Source organism: Balaenoptera physalus (genome assembly GCF_965194825.1).
Source record: "Balaenoptera physalus genome assembly, chromosome: 19".
Taxonomy (NCBI): Eukaryota; Metazoa; Chordata; class Mammalia; order Artiodactyla; family Balaenopteridae; genus Balaenoptera; species Balaenoptera physalus.
This window is the reverse complement of record NC_138900.1, coordinates 68,181,800-68,205,592: the sequence shown is the minus strand read 5'-3', so window position 1 is coordinate 68,205,592 and position 23,793 is coordinate 68,181,800. Positions and strand designations below refer to the sequence as shown.

Below are 23,793 nucleotides of genomic sequence, written 5' to 3'. Positions count from 1 at the left end.
GTGATAAACTTTTTCACATCTGAAAAAGTCTTTATTTTGCTTTTATTTTTAAAAAGATGTCTTTGCTAGGTATAGAAATGTGGGTTGATTTTTCCCCCCAACCCTTTAAATATGTCACTTTGTCGTCTTCTGTTTGCATAGTTTCTAAAGAGGAATCTGCTGTAATTCTTATCTTTGTTATTCTGCATTTAAAGCACCTTTGTTTTCTAGTTGCCTTCATGACTATTTCTTTGGTTTCAGCAGTTTGAATATGGGGTGTGTGTGTGTGCGTGCGTGTGTGTGTGTGTGTGTGTGTGTGTGTGAGATCCCATGTTTATCCTATTTTGTGTCTTCTGAACTTCTTAGATCTGGTGTTTGCTGTCTCATTATTTTTGGAACATTCTTGGCCATTATCTCTCAAATACTTTTTCCTGCATTGTTTTCTCTTTCTTCTTTTTTCGGGAGTCCTGTGACATGTACGTTATACCATTTGGTACTATCCCACAGCTCTTAGAGGCTTTTTTTCTTCTTAAGTTCCTCTTTGTTTTCCAGTTAGAGTAATTTTTTTTTAAACTTTATTATTTATTTATTTATTTATTTATTATTTTTGGCTGTGTTGGGTCTTCGCCTCTGTGCGAGGGCTTTCTCTAGTTGCGGCGAGCGGGGGCCACTCTTCATTGCGGTGCGCGGGCCTCTCACTATGGCGGCCTCTCTCGTTGTGGAGCACAGGCTCCAGACACGCAGGCTCAGTAGTTGTGGCTCACAGGCCTAGTTGCTCCGTGGCATGTGGGATCTTCCCAGACCAGGGCTCGAACCCGTGTCCCCTGCATCGGCAGGCAGATTCTCAACCACTGCGCCACCAGGGAAGCCCCTAGAGTAATTTTTATTTCTCCTCACCTGTGTTGAGCCCACGGATGAGCTACTGAAGGCACTCTTTATCTCTGTGACCATGTTTTTCTCTTTCATACTTTTCACGTGTCTGCTGAATGTCCTCATTCCTTCATGCACGTTTCCCACCTTTTCCACCAGAGACTTCAGCATATGAATCATAGTTACTTAAAATTCCCTGTGTGACTGTTCCAACATCTGGGCCACATCTGGGTTTGGTTCTGTTACCTACCTTGCCTTTTAGGGATGGGTTGATTTTTTTTCTCTCGCTTCTTTTGTCTGTCTCGTAATTTTTGATTGCATGCCCAACATTGTGTGTGGGCCAGGAGAGTCTGAGGTAGTGTTCATGCCTCCTTCTCTGCTTGGTCATTAGTGGGGTGGGGGGTGAGTCAGTTTGGTCTGGAGTTGAGCTGGATTTGCGTTTCAGTGTGCTGTGGCCACCTTCCACACAAGACTCCTCCAGCACTGCCCTGTGCTAATGGTGGGGATGGGTTGCTGAGGGATTTTCTCAGTGCAGCTGCCCACTCTCCGCTTACAGCCTTCCTTGTCTCTGCACACGTTGGCCTCACCTGGAGTGGTGGCTGCTGTTGCTGTCACTCAGCACTTGTTAGCTTGGTGGTGATGGCAGCGGTGTTTTCTGTTGTCCCAGTCCAGCCTCAGCGATGGTCTTTGCAGCTTTCCACATCCTAGATGCAAGTTAAATTCGCGAGGTGATTTCAGGTGAAACAAAGGCAAATTTTAAACAAATTTCTTTAAGTTGTTTCATATTTAGTTTATGATACAGGAGAATAATGGCTTTCCATTTATATTGGCACATACAGTTTTCTTTTAAATTAGATTTTGGTTTTTAAGAAGTGATTAAATTTAACGGAAAATAGTCCCTAAATAATGCTGATTATCAGTGGACGTTGGGAAGGCACACGCACGAGTGATGCTTTGGAAACACTGAGCTATGGCCCATTTCTGATAGAAGGTCTCACCCAGCACAGGAGGCACGCAGTCATGACAATGGCATGTTCGATGTGCTTCAAATAGCTGCTTTTCATCGTTCTTTGAAGCAGAAGGATGAGGACTGCGGTGAGGGCAGTGAGGGGTAGCTCTGGTGTGCCTGGGGTGTGTGTGTATGCGTGTGCAGGTGTATGTATGTACGTGTGTGTTGAAGCTTCTACGACCTACTTCCCCTGGCAGCCCCATTCAGGGCTCTGGCATCTTGAATCTGACACACTCACATTTGAACTCTGAGCCCCTCCTGTTATTGTCTCTCAAACCGTCCTCCCAGTGTCTCCACCTCTCAGGTGAGGCATGTGTGTATGTATGTGATGCACGTGTATATATGATGTATGCATGTGTATATAATATATGCATGTATGTATATGATGTGTGTGTACAGTGTATGTATGCATATGATGTGTGTGTATGATGCATGTGTGTACAATGTATGTGTGTATATGACGTGTGAATGATGTATGTGTATCTGTATATGATGTATGTGTATATGTATATGATGTATGTATGATGCATGTGTATATGATGGATGTATGATGTATGATGTGTGTATATGATGTATGTGTGTATGATGTATGTGTATATGATGTATGATGTGTGTATGATGTATGTGTGTATGATGTATGTGTGTATGATGCATGTGTGTAAGATGTATGTGTGTATGATGTGTGTATGATGTATGTGTGTATGATGTATATGTGTGTATATGATGTATGTGTATGTGTATATGATGCACGTGTATATATGATGTATGCATGTGTATATGATATACACATGTATGTATATGATGTGTGTGTACAGTGTATGTATGCATATGATGTATGTTTGTGTGCATGATGCATGTGTGTACAACGTATGTGTGTATATGACGTATGTGTGAATGTGTGCATGATGTGTTTCTGTATATGATGTATGTGTATATGTATATGATGTATGTATGATGTATGTGTATATGATGTATGATGTGTGTATATGGTGTATGTGTATATGATCCATGTGTGTATGTGTGTATGTATGATGTGTGTATGATGTATGTGTGTATGATGTGTATGATGTATATGTGTGTATATGATGTATGTGTATGTGTATATTATATATGTTTGTATGATGTATGTGTATCTCCACCCTCCCAATGGCTCAGGTTAGAAAACTCTGCACTTCTTCCTCACCTGGCAGATCAACCTTCGAAGTAGGAACCGATCTCATCACTTCTCTCCATCTCATGACCACCACGCTGGTCAAGCCCCCTGTCCATTGCCGAATAATAGCCTGAGTCCATCTCCTTGGCCTCTGTGCCCTGCCTTTGCCTCCCTACAGTCTCTTTTCAACCAGCTGCATAACTCATGACGTGCACCCGCCAGGGCCCTGCTCACTTGGCGTGGAGGCCGAGGTCGTCACGGTGCTTACAAGGCCACGTGGGCGCTCCCCTCCCCTCCTAAGCTGTTTGCTTAGTGCGCAGTCGTGTGTGTCTCTGGCAGTTCTGGTCTCAGCCAGCCTCTCCCCCTTGTTTACCTCACTGGTGGGTAGTCAGCAGCTGGACGGCCTGTGATGGCCTAATTTCCAGGTTCTGGCAGCAGGCAGGCTGCTGGCCAGGGCATGGGACTGCTGGCTGGGCGGCCACCTCTCCTCCACGTGGGTGGTCCTCAGCAGGCTGGCTCAGGTGTGTCCCTTGGAGGTACCTGGCTCTCAGCACCAGCTCTTTTCAAACTCCTGTTTGTATCACGTCACTCCTGTGCCATTACCAGCCCAAACGGAAGGGACGGAGACGGGGGGAGGACTCGTGGCCGCTTTTTGCAATCCCCAAGGGCCACGTGCTGTCTAGCAGGGCCCACCTCCAGTGGACCCTTGTTTACCCAAGTTTAGCAGCCCCCAATCTGGGTTGGGCAGCAGCAGTTATGCAGGGTGGTCATGGTGTGCACGCAGACTTGAAAACTTGGTTTCCAGCCACTTGGAAGCAGTTCAGGAGGTGGCAGTGAGCGCTCTTTGAGGGCATCCTGCACCCGCAAGGTCTTCACGGCCGATGGGACCACGTTGTGTGAAAACCTGGACACTGAGACACGGGGCTGCACAGTGTTTGAGGTAACAGAAATGCATGTCGGTCTCTGTGCCTATCGTGGCACAGACCTCCTGAAACCCCTGTAAATTCCTAAGTGGGAAGAATACTAGGAGCATTTTTTTCTCTAACAAGTGGACACTGGGTGGGCTCCTGGTTGGCTCCGGCACAGGGGCTGAAGGCCAGAAAGGCCAAGCCATGGTTACAAGCCTGGGATTTTCAGCCCTCCTTCCCCCCCATCCTCCAGAGAGGGGAGAGGGGCTGGAAATGGACTTCATGTGTGTGACCCCTGTGGGTGTGTCCCCTGTGGGTGCGACCCCTGGGCGTGCTCGGCCGGGGTGAGCTGCGCTGTCCACCAGGCGGCCTCTCGTTTACACTTAATTGAAGTCAAGGCAGAGCAAGCCTCAGCTCCGCAGTCACACCGCCGGCCCGGGCTCCGCGGGAGACGAGGGCGCAGACTCGTCCTACACGGTTCCCAACTGGCACCGCGGTTTTAGCGTCTCCCTGGATTTGGGTTTGTCGGATTGTTTCTTCATGCCCAGCTCTGGGTCATCTCGACAGGAATAATGCACAAGGGATGGCACAGTTTTCTCGCCCGTGATGCCATTTGAATCAGCGCCGCAAACCTCCAACGTTAGTGATACCTACCTGGCCCAGGTGTCGGTCTTCCCGCGTTCCCGCCACCACCAAGATGGCCGCCGCGCGCCGCCACCAAGATGGCTACCGAGGCTCCGCCCCTGCAGGGTGTGGCCGGGCAGCTGGCAGCCAATGGGCGCGCGCGCCTGTCCGCGGCCAATGGGAAGGCAACGCGGGCCAGAAGCCGAGAGACGTCGCCCGTGGTTCATTCGCGACATGTCGGCTTCTCGGGCGCGGGGCGCTGCCTCGGACCCGGGGCACGGGGGCCGCAGGAGGGCCTGGGTCGAGCTGCTGGGTAGGTGGGCGCGGCGCTCCAAGACCCCTTCCCCCCCCAGCTTCCTTCGGCCCGTGGCCGTCCCCCCCTCACTGAGCCCCGACCGCGGCCCGTTCCCCACTCACCCCCGACGCCCGGCCTGTCCCCGCCTCTCGCCGACCCGTTCCCGCCTCACGCCGACCCGTTCCCGCCTCATCCCCGACCCCCGCCCTCCTCCTCCCCCACGCCCACCCCGAGCTGTCCCCTCCTGGCAGCCCTCTGTCCACTCTGTCCAACGAGTGGCCGAGAGGGGTGGTTCCAGAAGGTAGGGAGTTAACATTCACCGCCCCCCGCCCCCAGTAGCCTGGATGACGGTAACTGCAGCTCAGCTTGGCCCCAGAGTCGCGTAACCTCTTTGAAAGGATCAATCCCAAGAAACTAGCGTTGGTACCATCCTGCCAGCTAAGCTACACTTTACTCAGATTGCACCCGTTTTCCCCATAATGTCCTTTTTCTGCCCAGTCTCCCGCGTGGCAGTTACTCCCGTCTCCTCGGTCTCCTCCAGAGGGTGGCAGTTCCTGGGTCTTCCCGACCTGGGTGTTGGGAGGAGTGGCCCTCAGCTGGATGTGTCTGATGTGTCTCGGGATTAGATTAAGCTTGTGTGGTTTCGGCAGGAAGCCCATGGAAGCGACATTCCCGGGTGCGTCCCCTCCAGGGGTACAGGGTGTCACGGTGTCTCCTTGCCTGAGTTTTTAAAGAGTGCTGTAATTTTTTGAAACTGATTTTCTCCCCTAGCGGGAAGGGTCCGGAGGCAGCAGCTGGGTCCTGAAGGTGAGCCGAAGGTCGGGGAGTCGGCTGTGCGCCTCTTGAGGAGACACCTAAACCTGGGCGACCTCGTGCTTGAGGTGAGTGGCGGTTGGTTTCGCCTTCGCGAGCACCTCTGGGTTTGGGGTTTGTGAGCCCAGCCAAGCGTCGTCTTCATGAAGGGACACCTGGCAAGCCTCATGAGTATCTGGGAGAGGCACCCACTAAGTTTGCCGTCCAGGTGAGGAAAGTAACCGGGAGCGTGTATCTATTTGGAGGTAGAACAGTCCGGAGAGGAATCTGGTAGTTCTCAAAGGCTTCCGTAAGTTTCACCTTTTAAAATGCTTTTTTACCTCAGAACGTTTGGGAATAGCGCAGTGGGCAAGCACTGTGTACACTTTGCTTGTTTTCAGGACGTGGCTTGAATTTTAAAATGGAGCGCTTGGTGTTTGGTTTCCAGGTAGACGGTCCTCCCCGTAAACAGCTGTGTCTCAGCCGGTTGATTGATTATGATGGTCCTGGGGCCCACACTGACCTTTCCAGTTCATTGATAGGTAAGTTAGAGCTTCATTTTCTTAACAGATTGAGTTATGGAAGAGCTTTATGTTAAGTGACTTTTTATTTATTTTTTTATTTTTTTATTTTTTTTTAATTTGATTGATTGATTGATTGATTGCTGTGTTGGGTCTTCGTTTCCGTGAGAGGGCTTTCTCTAGTTGCGGCAAGTGGGGGCCGCTCTTCATCGCGGTGCGCGGGCCTCTCACTATCGCGGCCTCTCTTGTTGCGGAGCACAGGCTCCAGACGCGCAGGCTCAGTAACTGTGGCTCACGGGCCTAGTTGCTCCGCGGCATGTGGGATCTTCCCGGACCAGGGCTCGAACCCGTGTCTCCTGCATTAGCAGGCAGACTCTCAACCACTGCGCCACCAGGGAAGCCCTAAGTGACTTTTAAAAAAAATTTTTACTGCAGTATAGTTGCTTTGCAATGTTGTGTTAGTTTCTGCTGTATGTAAAGTGACTTTGATTTGCTTATAACAAGCGGATGTGTAAATTCCCCCAGGTAATGGTTTTCTGCTTATATGTGTGGTCACCAGCCACAAGTTTTTGTGACTTGCTTGAGGCTTGTTATGAGGCTCTTGTTGAAAAACAGTGAGTCAGCATGGCACTCAGAAGCAGTAGGAAGCAAAGTTACCCTTGGAAAAACGGGACAGAAACGTGCCCCTCGTTTCTGGAAGTGGTGAGAACAGGCTCTGCTGGGCAGGGAAGTGCAGCACGCAGCCAGAGATACAGGCTGACCTGCGGAGACTGTGGTTTGGGCTCAGACCACTGCTAGAAAGCGGATATTGCAGGAAAGCAAGTCCCACGAATGTTTCGGTTTCCTGATGCATATAAACTTTACGTTTACACAATAAATACTGTAGTCTACTAAGTGTACAACAGCATCATGTCTAAAAAAAATGTACATACCTTAATTAAAAAATGCTCTATTATTAAAATTCAAAAAGCTACTTTATGGCTAAAAATGCTAACCATCATCTAACCTTCAGAGAGTCTTAATCTTTTTGCTGGTGGAGGGTCTTCCCTCAGTGTTGATGGCTGCTGACTGACCAGAGTGGAGGTTGCTGAAGGCTGGGGGGCTGCGGCCATTTCTTAAAACAAGACAGCAGTGAAGTCTGCTGTATCTTCCTTTCACAGATCCTCTCTCTGTGGCCTGCAATGCCGGCTGATAGCATTTTACCCACCGTAGAACTTTCAAAACTGGAGTCAGTCTTTTCAAACCCTGCTGCTGCTTTGTCAACTAAGTTTATGTAATAGTCTAAATCCTTTGTTGTCATTTCAGCAGTCTTCCTGGCATCTTCACAAGGAGTATGTTCAATCTCAAGAAACCACATCCTTTGCTCAGACACAGGACGCAACTCCTCATCCTTCATATTTTATCATGAGGTTGCAGCAATTCAGTCACATCTTCAGGCTCTACTTTTTTTTTTTTCAATTTCTGTAATTTTTTACATTGAAGTATAGTTGACTTAACAATGTTTCAGGTGTATAACAAAGTGATTCAGTTATACATATATAGATAGCTCTCTCTCTTTCTCTCTCTAGATACACTTTTTCAGATTCTTTTCCATTATAGGGTATTACAAGACATCCAATATAGTTCCCTGTGCTATACAGTAGGTCCTTGTTTATCTGTGTTTTTTTGGTTTTTCTTTAAGACTTTTTGATGTGGACCATTTTTTTTTAATTAAATTTATTTTTATGTATTTATTTTTGGCTGCGTTGGGTCTTCGTTGCTGCGCGTGGGCTTTCTCTAGTTGTGGCGACCGGGGGCTACTCTTCGTTGCCGTGTGTGGGCTTCTCATCGTGGTGGCTTCTCTTGTTGTGGAGCATGGGCTCTAGGCGCATGGGCTTCAGTAGTTGTGGCACATGGGCTCAGTAGTTGTGGCTCACAGGCTCTACAGCGCAGGCTCAGTAGTTGTGGTGCACGGGCTTACTTGCTCCGTGGCATGTGGGATCTTCCTGGACCAGGGCTCGAACCCATGTCCCCTGCATTGGCAGGTGGATTCTTAACCATTGTGCCACCAGGAAAGTCCCTGACGTGGATCATTTTTAAAGTCTTTCTTGAATTTGTTACAATATTTTTTCTGTAATATGTTTTGGTTTTTTGGCCCCAAGGCATGTGGGATCTTAGCTCCCCAACCAGTGATTGAACCCGCATCCCCTGCATTGGAAGGCGAAATCTTAACCACCGGACTGCCAGAAGTCCCTGTTTATCTGTTTTATATATAGTAGTGTGTGTATTTTAATCCCAAACTCCTAATTTGTCCCGCCTTGCCCCCCTTTCCCCTTTGGTAACCGTAAGTTTACTATGTCTGTGAGTCCGTTTTTGTTTTGTAAATAGGTTCATTTGTATCATTTTTTTAGATTCCACATGTAAGTGATATCATACCACATTTGTCTGACTTACTTCACTCACTTTGATAATCTTCAGGTGCATCCATGTTGCTGCAAATGGCATGATTTCATTCTTGTTTATGACTGAGTCATAGTCCATTGAGTATATGTACCACATCTTCTTTACCCATTCACCTGTCGATGGACACTTATGTCGCTTAGATTATTGTAAATGGTGTTCAGGCTCCACTTTTAATTCTAGTTCTCTTACTATGTCCTCCACATCTGTAGTTACTTCCTTCACTGCATTTTTGAACCTCTCCAAGTCATCCATGATGGCTGGAATCAACTTCTTCCCCATTCCTGTTAATGTCAACATTTTGATTTTGATACATCCTTCCCATGAATCACAAATGTTCTTAATGGCATCTAGAATGGTGAATCTTTTCCAGAAGGCCATCAATTCACTTTGCGCAGATTCACCAGAGCAGTCACCATCTACGGCAGCTATAGCCTTACGAAGTGTATTATTTAAACGATAAGAGGAGAAAGTTGAAATTCTTCCTTGATCCATGGGTTGCAGAGTGGGTGTTGGGTCAGCAGCCATGAAAACAGCATGAATCTCATTGTCCATCTCCAACAGAGCTCTCGGGTGACCAGGTGCATTGTCAACGAGCAGTTGAAAGGAATCTTTTTTTCCTGAGAAGTAGGTCTCAATGGTGGGCTTAAAATAGTCAATAAACCATGTTGTCAACAGATGTACTGTCATACAGGTTTGTTTTTCCATTTTTTTAGAGCACAGGCAGAGTTGATTTACCATAATTCTTAAGGGCCCAAGGATGTTCAGATGGTAAATGAGAATTGGCTTCAACTTAGTCACCAGCTGCATTAGCCCCTAACAAGAGAGTCAACCTCTTCTTTGAAGCCAGACATTGACTTCTCCTCTCTGGCTATGGAAGTCCTGGATGGCATCTTCTTCCAGTAGAAGGCTGTTTCCTCTACATTGGAAATCTGTGGTTCAGTGCAGTCACCTTCATGGGTGATCTGAGCTAGAGCCTCTGGAGAACCTGCTGCAGCTTCTCCATCAGCACCTGCTGCTTCACCTGGCACTTTCGTGCTGTGGAGACGGCTTCTGTCCTGCAACCTCATGAACCAACTCCTGCTGGCTTCAGAGTTTGCTTTTGTGGCTGCCTCCCCTTTCTCATCCCTCATAGAATTGAAGAGAGTTAGGGCCTGGCCCTGGATCAGGCTTTGGCTGAAGGGAATGTTGTGGCTGGTGTGATCTTCTGTCCAGACCACTCAGACTTTTTCCATATCAGCAATAAGCCTGTTTGGCTTCCTTATCATTCATGTGTTCACTGAAGTAGCACTTTTAATTTCCTTCAAGAACTTTTCCTTCGGCTTCGCAGCTTGGCTAACTGTTTGGTGCAAGAGGCTTTAGGTCTGTCTCAGCTTTTGATGTGCCTTCCTCGCTAAGTCATTTCTAGCTTTTAAAGTGAGAGATGTGCAACTCTTCTTTTCACTGGAACACTTAGAGGCCACTGTAGGGTTATTAATTGGCCTAATTTCAGTATTGTGTCTCAGGGAAGAGGGAGGCCCGAGGAGACAGAGAGAGACGGGAGCGGCCGGGAGGTGGAGCAGTCAGCACGCACAGGATGTTTGTGGATTAAGTTCACCATCATCTATGGGTGTAGTTTGTGATGCCCCAAAACAGTTACAGTGGTGACATCGGGGATCATGCATCACAAATACCATGACAAATGTGATAATAACGAAAAAGCTTGAGATATTGTGAGAATTACCAAAATGTGACACAGAGACACCAAGTGCTGTTGGAAAAATGGTGCTGATAGACTTGCTGGGTGCAGGGTCACCACAGGCCTTCAGTTTGTAAAAAAAGGCAGTCTCTACAAAGTGCGATAAATCAAGGTCTGCTTGTATGTTTCTAGGTCCCCCACCCCACTTCGAGAATACGAAGACAGGGAGAGTTCTGTGGGAATAACAAAAATAAGTTATTTTCTGGTCTTTCACATTTTTATTATGTAATGACTGTCATTTCAGAAAGATGCAGTCGGCCCTCTGTATCCATGGGTCCCACATCTGTGGATTAAACCAACCTTGGATGGAAATATTCAGGGGGGAAAAGAATTCCACAAAGTTCCAAAAAGCAAAACTTGAATTTGCTGTGTGCCAGCAACTATTTACACAGCATTTACATTGCTTTAGGTATTATAAGTAATCTAGAGATGATTTAAAGTGTCCTGGAGGATGTGTGTAGGTTATATACAAACAGTACGCCATCTTGTGTAAGGAACTTGAGCAGCTGCGGATATTGGTATCCACGGGCGGCCCTGGAACCAGTCCCTCTGGAATACTGAGGGACGACTGTATTAACTAATCCACTAAATTTGTTTTAAATTTCTACTCTGATAACCTTGCACCCCAGGCTTGTGTTGGCAGCTGATCCCTCAAGGTCACGGTGCTGCTTCTCTCGGCCGGAATTGTACTTGGATTTCGCAGACTGTGCGGGGTGCAGGGAACCAGCTCAGCCACACGCTTCCTTGTGTGACTTTTGGATCAGAGCATGAGAGCTTAGAGAAGCAGCTCTTCACCTTGACCACAGAAATACAAGTAGACTCTCAACTCATGAATTTTTCAGTTGTTCTTCCTGCTGAAGGTAGTGGCTACCACACATATTCATATTTGTATAAAAATAAAAGTCTTGTAAATAAAAACAGGGATAAACTTTCCCATAGATACAAATTGGAAATAAATGGCTAGAAATGAGCATTTTCTACACTTCTATCATGAGTTATTTCTTTTTTTAAGATTTTTAAAAATTATTTATTTATTTATTTATTTATTGCTGTGTTGGGTCTTTGTTTCTGTGCGAGGGCTTTCTCCAGTTGCGGCAAGCGGGGGCCACTCTTCATCGCGGTGCGCGGGCCTCTCACTATCGTGGCCTCTTCTTTTGCGGAGCACAGGCTCCAGACGCGCAGGCTCAGTAGTTGTGGCTCACGGGCCTAGTTGCTCTGTGGCATGTAGGCTCTTCCCTGACCAGGGCTCGAACCCATGTCCCCTGCATTGGCAGGCAGACTCCCAACCACTGCGCCACCAGGGAAGCCCCATGAGTTATTTCTTGACCACAGTGGTGGATAGTATCTAGTACTGTCACTTGGAACCTTTACAACTATTGCACATGTTTTCACTTCTGTAGTGGTCTGTGTTTCAAGCCTTGAAGGTAATGGGCATGTGATACAGTTTCCTGGTTTTTTTAAATTAGTTTTGGAAGTCACATAAACTAGAAAACAATTTTCTTGTTGGCGTCATCTATTTCCAGGCTGCCCAGCATTTCTCCTTTTATTGAGTGCAGACCAGGGGCTGATCCTCAGGAGGCGGGTGGCTGCCTGTGGGCCCGGCTTCCACCTGGCAGCCCAGGGACCGGGCACACCTGTGGCATGCGATGCCCACCATGTGTGTGGCTGGCATCAGGAAGCCAGACCCCGTGTCCAGTCAAACATCAACGTACGGTTGTGGGAGTGGTAACTATAAAAAACTGAATTTTGTTAAAAGTTCTCAGTTGATTGTGCTCCTTTGGAAAGAGTTGCTAAAGTTCTTGGTCAGAATGTATCTGCCAAGCTCCCTTGTTTTTGTCATACAAAACGCACAGATGTGTATATGCAGCCATGGGCTTCAGGTGCTGCCCTGATTCTTGTGAGCTTCTTCAATTAGACTGAAGTCGTCTTACTTTCATACCTCGTGTTTCCCCCCAGATCTCTTCTCCCCTTCAAAAGGCAATTTTCTGTGGTGCTAGAGCTTCGGAGAAGGCATTTAACCAATCTACTTCAGTTGTACATTTTGTTGTGTGTGTCTGTGTTTTGTCTCATCTTTAAGGCTCTGCTTTGCGGGACCAAGCTGCGCAGCTGGGTGTTCCAGCAGCCGTCCTGTCCAGCCAGGTGGTGGCCTCTGGCCTCGTGCAGGTGTGTGAAGCAGATGCAGGTCCCCCTCCCAAGGTGCTGATGACGCCAGACCAGAGGGTAAGACGCAGCACGAGTTGCTGTTCAGCTGTTTGGGAAAATTGGACATTTAATACCGTTTCTTAGAAAAGATTTAATCTCTCTTTTCAGAAGAAACTGTCTTCCTTGTTTGAGATCGCTCAGAATTTATTAGCACAAAGCATGTTTTCCCGTCTTTCCTTCTGTCAAGAATTATGGAAAGTACAGGTAAAGTTGAGATTGTAACTCTGACTCTAGGGTTTTCAAGCAGTGTCCTGTTGATTTTGGTGGAGCCAGTAAAATCCCCATGTTTTGTTAGGAATTCCAGCAAGCATCGCATTAATTACAGAGACTGGGGTGTCTCTGTGGATGGGAAAGAAGGACCGTCAATCACCATACTTGTCAATATTCACCCATCATTAGTAATATTTATTAGAACAGACTACGCACAGAAACATCGTGTTTTGCTTTCTTAGGTATATTATGATGAACAATTTCCCAGGATAGCATAGTAAACTAGAAAAATGTGATTTAAAGTGATTTAAAATCCTTCTTTTTTTTTTGGCCGTGCTGCGTGGCTTTTGGGATCTTAGTTCCCCTATCAGGGATTGAACCCGGGCCCCCTGCATTGGGAGCAAGTGGAGTCTTAACTGCTGGACTGCCAGGGAATTCCCTTATCTGTTCGGTTTTAAAACATTTTGAATTCAGTAGGCCTATAGATTTTTTTTTAATTTTATAAATTTATTTATTTTATGTATTTATTTTTGGCTGCGTTGGGTCTACGTTGCTGTGCGCGGGCTTTCTCTAGTTGCGGCGAGTGGGGGCTACTCTTCGTTGTGGTGCACGGGCTTCTTATTGAGGTGGCTTCTCTTGTTGCGGAGCACAGGCTCTAGGCGCGCAGGCTTCAGTAGTTGCGGCGCGTGGGCTCAGTAGTTGTAGCTCGCGGGATCTAGGGCGCAAGCTCAGTAGCTGTGGCGCACGGGCTCAGTTGCTCCAAGGCATGTGGGATCTTCCCAGACCAGGGATTCAACCCGTGTCCCCTGCATTAGCAGGTAGATTCTTAACCACTTCGCCACCAGGGAAGTCCCTTTAATTTTAATTTTATGTTGGAATGTAGTTGATTTACTGATTTTTGAACAGTTGAAAGTTATCGCTTAGTTACCAAATGAGATCAGTTAAGTATATAGAAGAAGGAAAGAAAAAAACCAAGATAATGGTGCATGCATGGTTTTTTCCCCCCTTTTATCCAGCATACAGTGTAGAGCTCAGTTGATTGTCAGGCGTTGGTATGGCCCCTGCGCCCGTTGGTAACTAGCTAAATGCACGTGGATTGGGATGGTCCCAGTGTTTGCAGGTAGCAGAGAAGGGTGGGCGGCCATGGCTGATTGGGTGGTTAGGAAGGGCTTCCTGGAAGGAAGTTGCGTGGAGTGTGAGGCATGAGTTCCTGGGTGAAGAGGAGGGCACTGTGGGCGTTGGGGCCGAGTCCGACTGGGGCTCCTTGTTCGAGGGGGTGGGCTCATCAGTGCTATAGCCTGGAGGGCCTCCCTGGGAGGACAGACGAGAGTCTGAACTTTGTCCTGAAAGCTGGGAGGAGCCACGGAAGGGTTCTAAAGAAGAGGAGAGATTGGCCTGGCCAGTTACATTTTGGAATCTTGTGTTGGCCATAGTGAAGAAAGACCTGGAAGTGGACTAAGCTAGAGGCTGGGCAGAGAGCAAGCCTGAGCCTGAACCTGGGAATGATGGTGGCAGTGGTGGGGGGTGAAGGTGGTGATGTGAGTGTTGGGAGGCTTGGTCTTCAGGAGAGTACGTGGTTAAGCACACAGGCTGAACGTCTTGTAGGATAATGTGTGCGTGCAGGACTCATAGTTTCTGTGATTTTCTGCAGAATTCTTTGCTGCTTGAAGCTGTGTGGCGCCTTCATGTTCAAAACATTGTAAGCCTCCAAGAGCTGCTGGAAAGGTATACCAGTGATTATTTACCATTAAAGTAAATTGAACATTTAAATTAAAAATTAAAACTTTATGTAACATGAAATTTAATTAATATTACATAATTTATTTTTTTCTAATCTAGTATGATTTATTTATATGTAAAGCCATAAATCACCCAGAGAAGCAGTTGCTTTATTATTTAAAGAGAACATTTGTTATAATTGAAGTCTTCATCATGCACAGGCTTGGTAATGTTTTCTTTGTATAAGATATACAATGTGATAAAATATTTTTAAAAACTAAAAGAGAGACATTCAGGTAAATATGGTTGATAGAATGTGTGCAACTCTTACCTCCTGAAATCCCACCAAGAGTCAGAAAGGGGGTTTTATAAAAGGAATAACCCCATAAGGTTGGGAGAGTCTAGGGGAGGAGAAGCAGGAGGCGGAGGGGCTGGTGGTGAATGACTTAGCAAGTGAGCTGGCGGTGCGATGGCGCCCGGTGCCTCTGGGTGAGGGAGTGAAGGGGAGGGGGGCTCAGAATGAGCTGACTGAGAACACACGTGAGAAGCATTTGGAGCTGTATGTGGATTGTCTTCTCTGCTGTAGGCAGCCAGGCAATCACTCCTCCCCTGGTCGACAGAAGGCTGGAGGTTTACGTGTTTATTCTCTGGTCAGGGAAAATAGAGAATGTCTAGTTTGGGGGACTGTCAAGCACAGTTGAAAATGCTGTATTGAAACCAGTGATGGCATGACGCGTGGGTCACATCCAGAAGTCATGAAAGATTGATCAGTTTGACTACGTGAAAACCGTATCTCCTAGCATACACGCCTGATGTCAGGGCACCAGATACATGAAGCAAAACCTGACAGTTGAAGGGAGAGATGGACTTTCAACTATGATCGTTGGAGCCTTCAGTCCCCCACTTTGAGTAACGGGTGGATCACCTGCTCAGACCAGCAACGACCCGGAGACAAGAGAGAGCCCCACTCGCAGCTGACGTACCTGACGCCCGCAGACCGTCCCACCCAGTGGTGCCCAGCTCCGGGATAGGTCACACGGTTCAGGCCATAAACCAAGTTGGAATAAGTTTAAAAGCGTTGAAACCATACAAAGCATGTTCTCAAGCCACAAAGGAACTGAATAGAATCAACAGAAGAAAATTTGGGAAATCCACAATATTGGGAATCAAGCAGTAGACTTTTTTTTTTTTTAAATAAATTTATTTATTTATTTTTATCTTTGGCCACATTGGGTCTTCGTTGCTGCGTGAGGCCTTTCTTTAGTTGCAGTGAGCGGCGGCTACTCTTCGTTGCGGTGTGCGTGCTTCTCATTGTGGTGGCTTCTCTTGTTGCAGAGCATGGGCTCTAGGCGTGCGGGCTGCAGTAGTTGTGGCTCGCGGGCTCAGTAGTTGTGGCTTGTGGGCTCTAGAGCGCAGGCTTCAGTAGTTGTGGCGCACGGGCTTGGTTGCTCCGCGGCATGTGGGATCTTCCCGGACCAGGGCTCGAACCCGTGTCCCCTGTGTTGGCAGGCAGATTCTTAATCACTGCGCCACCAGGGAAACCCAGCAATACACTTTTAAATAATCAATGGGTCAGCGAAAAAAAATCACAAGGGAAATTAGAAAATACCTCAAGACAAATGAAAAGGAGAACAACACATGAAAATGTATGAGATGCTGCTAAAGTCGTGCTTAGAGGGAAATTTATAGCTGCAAAAACCTACATGAGAAAAAAGAATGACCTCAAGTCAGTGACTTAAACTTTGACCATAAGAAACTAGAGAGAGAAAAGCAAACCAAACCCAGAGCAAGCAGAAGGAAGGAAATAATAACAATTAGAGCAGAAATCAATGAGATAGGAAAGATAATAGAGAAAATCAATGAAAAAAAGAAAAGGGCTTTGAAAAGGTTAGCAAAATTGATAAACCTTTAGCTAGACTTAGCATGAAAAAAAGACATAAATGGTTAAAATCAAAATGAAAGAAAGGTTATCACTGCTGACCGTACAGAAATTAAAAGCATTTTAAGGTAATACTGTGAACAATTTTTTTTAAATTAATTAATTAATTAATTATTGGCTGCATTGGGTCTTGGTTGCTGCGCGCAGGCTTTCTCTAGTTGCGGCGACTGGGGGCTACTCTTCGTTGTGGTGCACAGGCTTCTCGTTGCGGTGGCGTCTCTTGTGGAGCACGGGCTCTAGGCACGCGGGCCTAGTTTCTCTGTGGCATGTGGGATCTTCCCAGACCAGGGCTTGAACCGTGTCCCCTGCATTGGCAGGCGGATTCTTAACCACTGCACCACCAGGGAAGTCCTTGTGAACAATTTTTTGCCAATAAATTAGAAAACAGATAAAATGGATGAATTTCCAGAAAAATGCAAAAGACTGCACCGGCTTGAAAAGAAAAGAACTGAATAGATCTGTAACAAGAAAGGAAACTGAGTTACTAATAATATAAAGGCTTCCCACAAGGAAAATCTCAGGGCCTGGCTTCTCTTGTGAACTCTGCCAAGGACTTAAAGAGGAAATGTGCTATCCCTTCATAAATTCTTCCAGAAAATAAAGAAGGCTGGAACACTTCCCACCTTACTCCACAAGGCCAGTAATACCCTGATATCAAAGCTGGACAGAGACGTCACAAAACAAAACTACAGACCAATGTCTCTAATGAATATAGATGCAAAAATTCTCAACAAAATATTTGCAAACTGGATCCAGCAACATATGAAAGGTCTAAACACCATAATAAGGGAGATGTATCCCCAAAATGCAAGGTTGGTTTAACATCTGAAAATTAATTAACATATTTAATAAAAGGACAGTCTTAATAGAAGCAGAAAGCAATTGACAAAGTCTGATACTATTTCATGATAAAAACTCAGCAAGCTGGGAGTAGCGGGAACTTTTCAACCTGATAAAGGTCATCTGTGAAAAACCCACAGCTCACATCAATGTCATGAGACTGAAGGCTCTCATATGATCAGGAATGTTCTTAACACTTCCGTTCAACATCACTGGAGTTTCTAGCCAGGGAATTAGGCAAGGGGGAAAGAAAAAGGCATCCAGATTGGAGTGGAAGAAGTAAAACTCTCTGCAGATGACATGATCTTCCATACAGAAAATCCCGAGAAATCCACAGCATAAAAAAGTTCTGGAGCCATAAATGAGTTCTGTGTGGTGGCAGGATGCAAGACCAATACACAAAAATCACTTGTATTTTTGTATGATAACAGTGCACAACCTGAAGGTGAAATTAAGAAGTAATTTCATCTAATAACACATCAAAAAGAGTAAATTAGGAATAAAGTTAAACAAGAACAAGACTTGTGCACTGAAAACTATAAAGCATCATTTTTTTAAAATAAATTTATTTATTTCTTTATTTTTGGCTGCATTGGGTCTTCGTTGCTGCACACGGGCTTTCTCTAGTTGTGGTGAGTGGGGTCTGCTCTTTGTTGCGGTGCGTGAGCTTCTCATTGCGGTGGCTTCTCTTGTTGCGGAGCACAGTCTCTAGGCGCACGGGCTTCAGTAGTTGTGGCGCACAGGCTCAGCAGTTGTTGCTTGCGGGCTCTAGAGCACAGGCTCAGTAGTTGTGGCGCACGGGCTTAGTTGCTCCATGGCATGTGGGATCTTCCCAGACCAGGGCCCAAACCCGTGTCCCCTGCATTGGCAGGTGGATTCTTAACCACTGCGCCACCAGGGAAGCCCTATATAAAGCATCATTGAAAGAAATTAAGACCTAAATAAATAGACGTTCCATATCCGTGGATTAGAAGACTTAATATTGTCAAGATGGCACTGCTCCCCAATGTGATGTATGAACTCAGTCAGGATCCTTCAAAATCTCAGCTGGCATTTTTAAAGACATTGACAAGCTTGTCCTAATATTGATATGGAAATGCAAGGGACCCTGAATAGCCAAAAATTATTCAGAAAGAAGGAAAAAAAATTGGAAGATTCACACATCCTGTTTTTATTTTAATTAATTAATTAATTATTTTTGGCCATGCCATGCGGCATGCAGGATCTTAGTTCCCCAACCAGGGGTCGAACCTGTGCACCTGCAGTGGAAGTGTGGAGTCCTAACCACTGGACTGCCAGGGAAGTCCCCACATCCGGTTTTGAGAGCTTACCACAAGACTGTAATTATCAGGACAGTGCGGTCCTGGCATAAGAACTGACGTATAGATAAGCAGTAGGCTTGAGGATCCAGATGTAAGCTCATACGTTTATGGTCAGTTGACTTTTGACAACGGTGCTCAGACCACTTAACGGGGAAAACAGTCTTGTCAGCAGTGGTGCTGGGACCACTGGACATCCACATGCAAAAGAATGGTGTTGGACCCTACCTCACACTACAGATGGCAACTAACTCAGTGCATCAGAGACCTAAACCTAAGGGCTAAAACCATAAACCTCCTAGAAGAAGATCTGAGCGTAAGTCTACATGACCTTGGACCAGGCAGGGGTTTCTTGGCTATGACACCGAAAACTCCTGCAACAAAAGAAAAAATAGGTCATTTAGGCCTCATCAAGTTTTAAAACTTTAGTGTGTCGTCCCTATCAAAACAATGAACAGACAGTGCATACAAATTGTTTGCAAATCATATATCTGATAAGAACCTAGTATCTAGAAAAAAAGAATTCTTAAACTTCAACAAGAAGAAAAATAATCCAATTAAAAAATGGACGAAGGATTTCAGTAGATGTTTCTCTAAAGAAGATTTACAGATAGCCAAGCACGTGAAAAGATGCTCATCATCCTTATTCTCCAGGGAAATAAAAATCTGACAGGGGAGGCGGGTGAGGGCTCCCCCACCCCGCTGCTCTGCACCCAGACAAGGGCTGTCCTGCAGGGCTGCTGCATTGCTGACATCTAGAGCCCATGATCGCTACTCTCACTATTTGTTATTACTGAAATTTCTTTTTTCCCCCAAGAACAGTAAGCTACTCCAAATAAATAAACTATTTGAAAAAAGTGATGATTTTTAACATCAGTGGCAGCCATTCCTGATGCCCCTTGTACATCTGCTGGCCCCGTTGTGACTTGGGACGGGAAGGCTGAGGTAGTCGCCAGCTTGCTGTCAGTGGAGTGAGTGTGAAAGAAAGTAGAATAATGGGGTCAGGTGAGCTGTGTGCTTGTGCCCCCAGCCATGCCGACTCTCAGGCCGTGGTGGCCTGGCTCTCCAGGGACCTGCGCCTGCTGTGTGAGCAGACAGAGGCACCCTGTCAGCACGCCGACGTCGCCAGGGCTATGCTTTCTGGTAAGTTCACGGCAGAGGTGGGTTCTTGGGTACAATTTTTTTAGACCAGTGGGAATGCTTTCTGCTGTGACGATCTGTGGGAAGCATAGCGGCCCACACACTCCAACAGGAAGTCATTGCAGTCTGTACCTGTCGTTGTGGGTTTGCGTTGAACTTGAGTTGTGTGCAAATGTCAGCCTGTTGACCTGATGGGTTGGGCCGGAGCTGGTGTGTTAAGGATGTGTACCTTGTGACCTGCAAGCAGAGGCAGGTGGCTCCCCCGGCATCCCAGCTCCCACTTCGGGGAAGCGAGAGTCCAGGGCTGATTTGACTGAAGACGCAGCTCCTAGACAATGTGCAAAGGACGTAGGGTCACAGGTTGGTTATTTACAGATCCCAGGGAGCTGGGGATGGGCCGTCCTCCGTCCAGGTCACAAGCGAGCAGGAGAGAGCACAGTGGAAGGCACCAGTGCTTGTACGGTGGCCACTGGCTTTCCACGGCTCAATTCTAGGCAGTGGTTTTACAAGGTGCCCGGGAGAAGCAAAGTGGGAGCTTGGGCAGGAATCCTTATCTGAATGTGGGGACTTTGGGTGAGCAGGGCTGCCCTGCTGTGGACGCCTGGGCAGCGCCACACCCTGTTCTTCTGGCACCTTCCCGTTCTCCCCGAGTCAGCAGGCCCGCCGTCACCGGTCATGCCGAAGGAATGCAGTCCACAAGTAAACGGAAACCTCGAGGGGAGGGGTTCCCTACAGTTAGTTGGCTTGTGGACTGTTTTCCTTTGCAAAATGTGCATTCCTTTTTCCTAAAACTTTCTTGGTGATGTGAATTATTTCCAATTCCTGAATCCTGTAATCTGGTCCCAGATTAAGTTTAAATTGAAATTTGACAAAATCTTTTTAATTTCAGTCCCATTGGTCGTAACCTTTTCAGAAGGTATGAGTCCATTTCCTGCCTCATTCCCCACAATGTAATGCTTCCGGGCCCTAGAACCGTCCATGTATGGTTGGTGTAGGAGATTGGCTGAGAGGAAGGCCACGTAAAACCCTTAGACGATACTTTTCTGTTTTCAGTGAGAAAATCCTTCCTATAAACTTGATGGATTGTGTTTCCTTTTCGCGTGGAGTGTGGCTCGGGGAAGAGGCTCTGCTTGGCTGGGTTTGGTGGTGTGGTCGGTGGGCTCCCTGGGGCCAGGAGCCGGTGTCCCCCCAGCTCCGTGCAGGTCCTCACCCTGCCGGCCCCTCTGAAGCTGGTGGTCTGTGTGATTCACGGCTGTTCAGAGACCACAGTGTATGTAAATGCTTTGGTTTTGTGGCTTTCAGATTTTGTGCAAATGCTTGTTTTGAGGGGATTCCAGAAGAACGTGGATGTGAGAGGAACCGTGGAGCCGGAGTGGATGACCCAGGTGGGAGGACACCAGGCCTCGTGGGGCAGCGGCTGCAGCACGAGGGACCCACGCTGTAGTTGTCAGCTCTATACGGGGAAGTCCGCTTTGCTGTCACCACAGGGCGCCCCTGAGTGCAGATGTGAGGGCACGGGCCTGGGCGGTGGTCTCTCCCCCACGGCTCTCGAGGGTACAGCCCTCCCCACGGCCCACGAGGGTACAGCCCTCCCCACGGCCCAGATCCTGGGCTGTGCCTGAGGGGGAATCTGGAGACGAGCTCTTTGTAAAGTCGAGTCTTGTTTTACTTTGGGGTGACAGCTGGCTCGCTTGTGCCCCTGTGTAACTGCAGTGTTCTGTCCCCACAGGTGGCCGTTGCTGTTCTCGAGAGGATGCTGGCTTGTGAGTGGCTCTGTGGCCCACGTTGTAAATGGCCTCCCTTGCTGGTTAGGGATTCCTGCGGTTCGCCGCCTTTCCAGCTCAGTGCTGCTCCTGGCAGGCCTCTTGCACGGTTGTGATTGGGTCTAAACTCACCAACTTACTTGTTTTTCTCCTGCTGTCAGTTTTGGTGGCTTCACATTTGATCTCCAGAGCAGCAGTGGTGACCAGTTGAATGGTTCATTAGGGAAGCATTTTCTTGCCTACATATTGTGCTTGATTTTCAAGGCTTAAGTCTGGTACCACTGAGACACTAGGGATCTTGCAGGGCTTGTGCTTCGGGGGGGGTTCGGGGGCCTAGGAGGCCTGTGATGGCAAGGTGTCCGTTACCTGACTTGCCCAGAAGCACTTGGTCGGGGCTGTTTATGATGGACGGTGATGATGTGTGTCTGTCTCTTTTCTGCCTCAGCCGCGCTCGAAGCTTTGGCGGCCGGGATACAGGAGGGGTCCGCAGCACACAAGGCAGTGAGCTGCTGGTAAGTTCTGGAGGTGGGCCTGCCGGCTGAGTGGTTCCAGGTATGCTGGCCGCCCCCGAAGGCCCAGTGATCCTTTGCCATTGTGGTGACATCAGGAGCTGGAAAGCACTAGACGTCCTCTGAAGATGAGGCCCTTCCTGTGGGACCCATGCCACCTCCGGGTCTGAGGGGAGGGGGTCCTCGGGGTCCCAGCCGGGGAGGCCTTGCCTGTCACGCCGGCCCCCGCGGGACCCTCCACTTGCTCTCCTTGGTTCTGTGGAGGCGCATCCGGGGACTCGGGGACCAAACGTTGGGGTGTCAGGTTTGCTTCAGAGTAACATGGGGTGAGGCCACCTGGGCCTTGGCTCTCTCCTGGGAACCCAGGAGATTTCCCAGCACTTCCAGGCTTTGTTACTCTTTCCATTTTTCAATTATTTTGCTCCTGATTACCTCTTCTCCACGATTACTTTAATAGTCCTCAAACCTGCTGTGTGAGTACTTTACTAATCTGCATATAGAACACTGCTCTGTTCTATGCGTTTTCACGATGTGCTGAGTCCGTGCTCAGACTTGTCCCGAGAGTCAGATCATGACTTTCCACGTTTTTTATTAGTTGCCAACACTTAGAGTAAAATCAGACGTCCCCTCCCAGTCTGGGTGGCCGTCCTGCCTGGAGCCTCCTCACTGCACGTGTGACATGGGCAGTTCACGTGGCTGCTAGGGCCCTGGATTCTCTCCCCTGAGGGATCGGGTGGGGCTGATCATGACACCCTGCTGTCGGTCCCGGTCTCCCTCTGTCCCTCCTCACCTGTCAGTGACATCCTGCTCCCTCTCCTTTTCTTGCTTCTCCTGTCGGGAGGAGGACGTCCCTGGCTCCAGGTGCGGTTGAGAGCCTCCATGTGCCGGGGCAGGATCAGGTGCTCAGTGCGAACCATGGCCCTGCCACCTCTGGTTCCCATTTCACAGATGGGGAGACCGAGGCTTTGCGACGTGTGCTGGGCCTGGGTCCAGCCACTGGCTGTGGTCACTGTGACCTCCGTCACCTCCTGCGAGGCCCAGCCCTCTGTGACCTCACTCTGACCTTCTTGCTTCTCCATGTGACAGCGACTCCATTGCCTTTGATTCTGTCCTGTTGAAGCGACGCTCCCCTGGATTCCATTTCCGTCTGTGGCATGGCAGCCTGGCTGCAGGCCTGGCTGGGGAAGCGTGGGCAGGGCCAGCCTGTGAGCCTGAGCTGGGGGTCTGGAGTCGGGGGCCTGCAGGTCCCTGGCTGCTTTGCCAGTGAGCCGCTCCTCGTGCGTGAGGTGCCGCTGTCAGGTGCTGGCACTGTTGAGTGGCGGCAACCTGCAGGGGTCCCCTCCCCTGAGATCCTCTGCTGCGTCTGCAGGTTCAGTGTGTTCAGTGGACACATGTATCGAAGTATAATTTCAACCGAGTCTCCCAAGAGGTTCTTCTGTCACACTCTGACCCAGATCCTCACCCACAAGCCTGTGCTGAAAGGTGGGTCCTGGTGCCCTGGGTGCCTCCCTTGACAGAAGCTCGGGCCGCGGATGTTAGCACGGGGAGGACAGTCCATTTGTCATTAAACATCTTCTCATTTGAAAGCAACACTTTCCCATAAAGAAAATTTAGAATTAAAGAAGCGTCACCCATTGCCAAAGTAGAATATCTTTAATATGAAGCCCTTCCTGTCTTTTCTAGATAGGTTTTTAAAACAGTGCTCATACTGTGAATTCCAAGGTTCTGTTTCTGCGGCTCACGTCAGCATTTTCTGTGTGGCTGCATGGCTTTCTGGAAGGTGTCTAACACCCGAGTCATCTTCTGCCTGACGCACTGTCCCGT

The 23,793-nt window shown here is 47.9% G+C and overlaps 1 protein-coding gene across 1 annotated transcript in view; it reads left to right on the top strand.

Annotated features, from left to right (window-relative positions):
• The first annotated feature begins 4,199 nt into the window (after nucleotides 1-4,199).
• The window catches only part of FANCA (FA complementation group A), a 50,121-nt gene continuing 30,527 nt past the window's right edge, over nucleotides 4,200-23,793 (top strand). Inside the window, exons 1-11 of the mRNA XM_082438501.1 lie at nucleotides 4,200-4,856; nucleotides 5,610-5,719; nucleotides 6,079-6,172; nucleotides 12,406-12,548; nucleotides 12,639-12,734; nucleotides 14,392-14,465; nucleotides 19,588-19,700; nucleotides 21,000-21,082; nucleotides 21,427-21,460; nucleotides 21,906-21,972; nucleotides 23,339-23,451. Coding sequence (XP_082294627.1) covers nucleotides 4,526-4,856; nucleotides 5,610-5,719; nucleotides 6,079-6,172; nucleotides 12,406-12,548; nucleotides 12,639-12,734; nucleotides 14,392-14,465; nucleotides 19,588-19,700; nucleotides 21,000-21,082; nucleotides 21,427-21,460; nucleotides 21,906-21,972; nucleotides 23,339-23,451 — 1,258 coding nt within the window. The 5' untranslated portion in view covers nucleotides 4,200-4,525. The remainder of the gene's footprint in view (nucleotides 4,857-5,609; nucleotides 5,720-6,078; nucleotides 6,173-12,405; nucleotides 12,549-12,638; nucleotides 12,735-14,391; nucleotides 14,466-19,587; nucleotides 19,701-20,999; nucleotides 21,083-21,426; nucleotides 21,461-21,905; nucleotides 21,973-23,338; nucleotides 23,452-23,793) is intronic.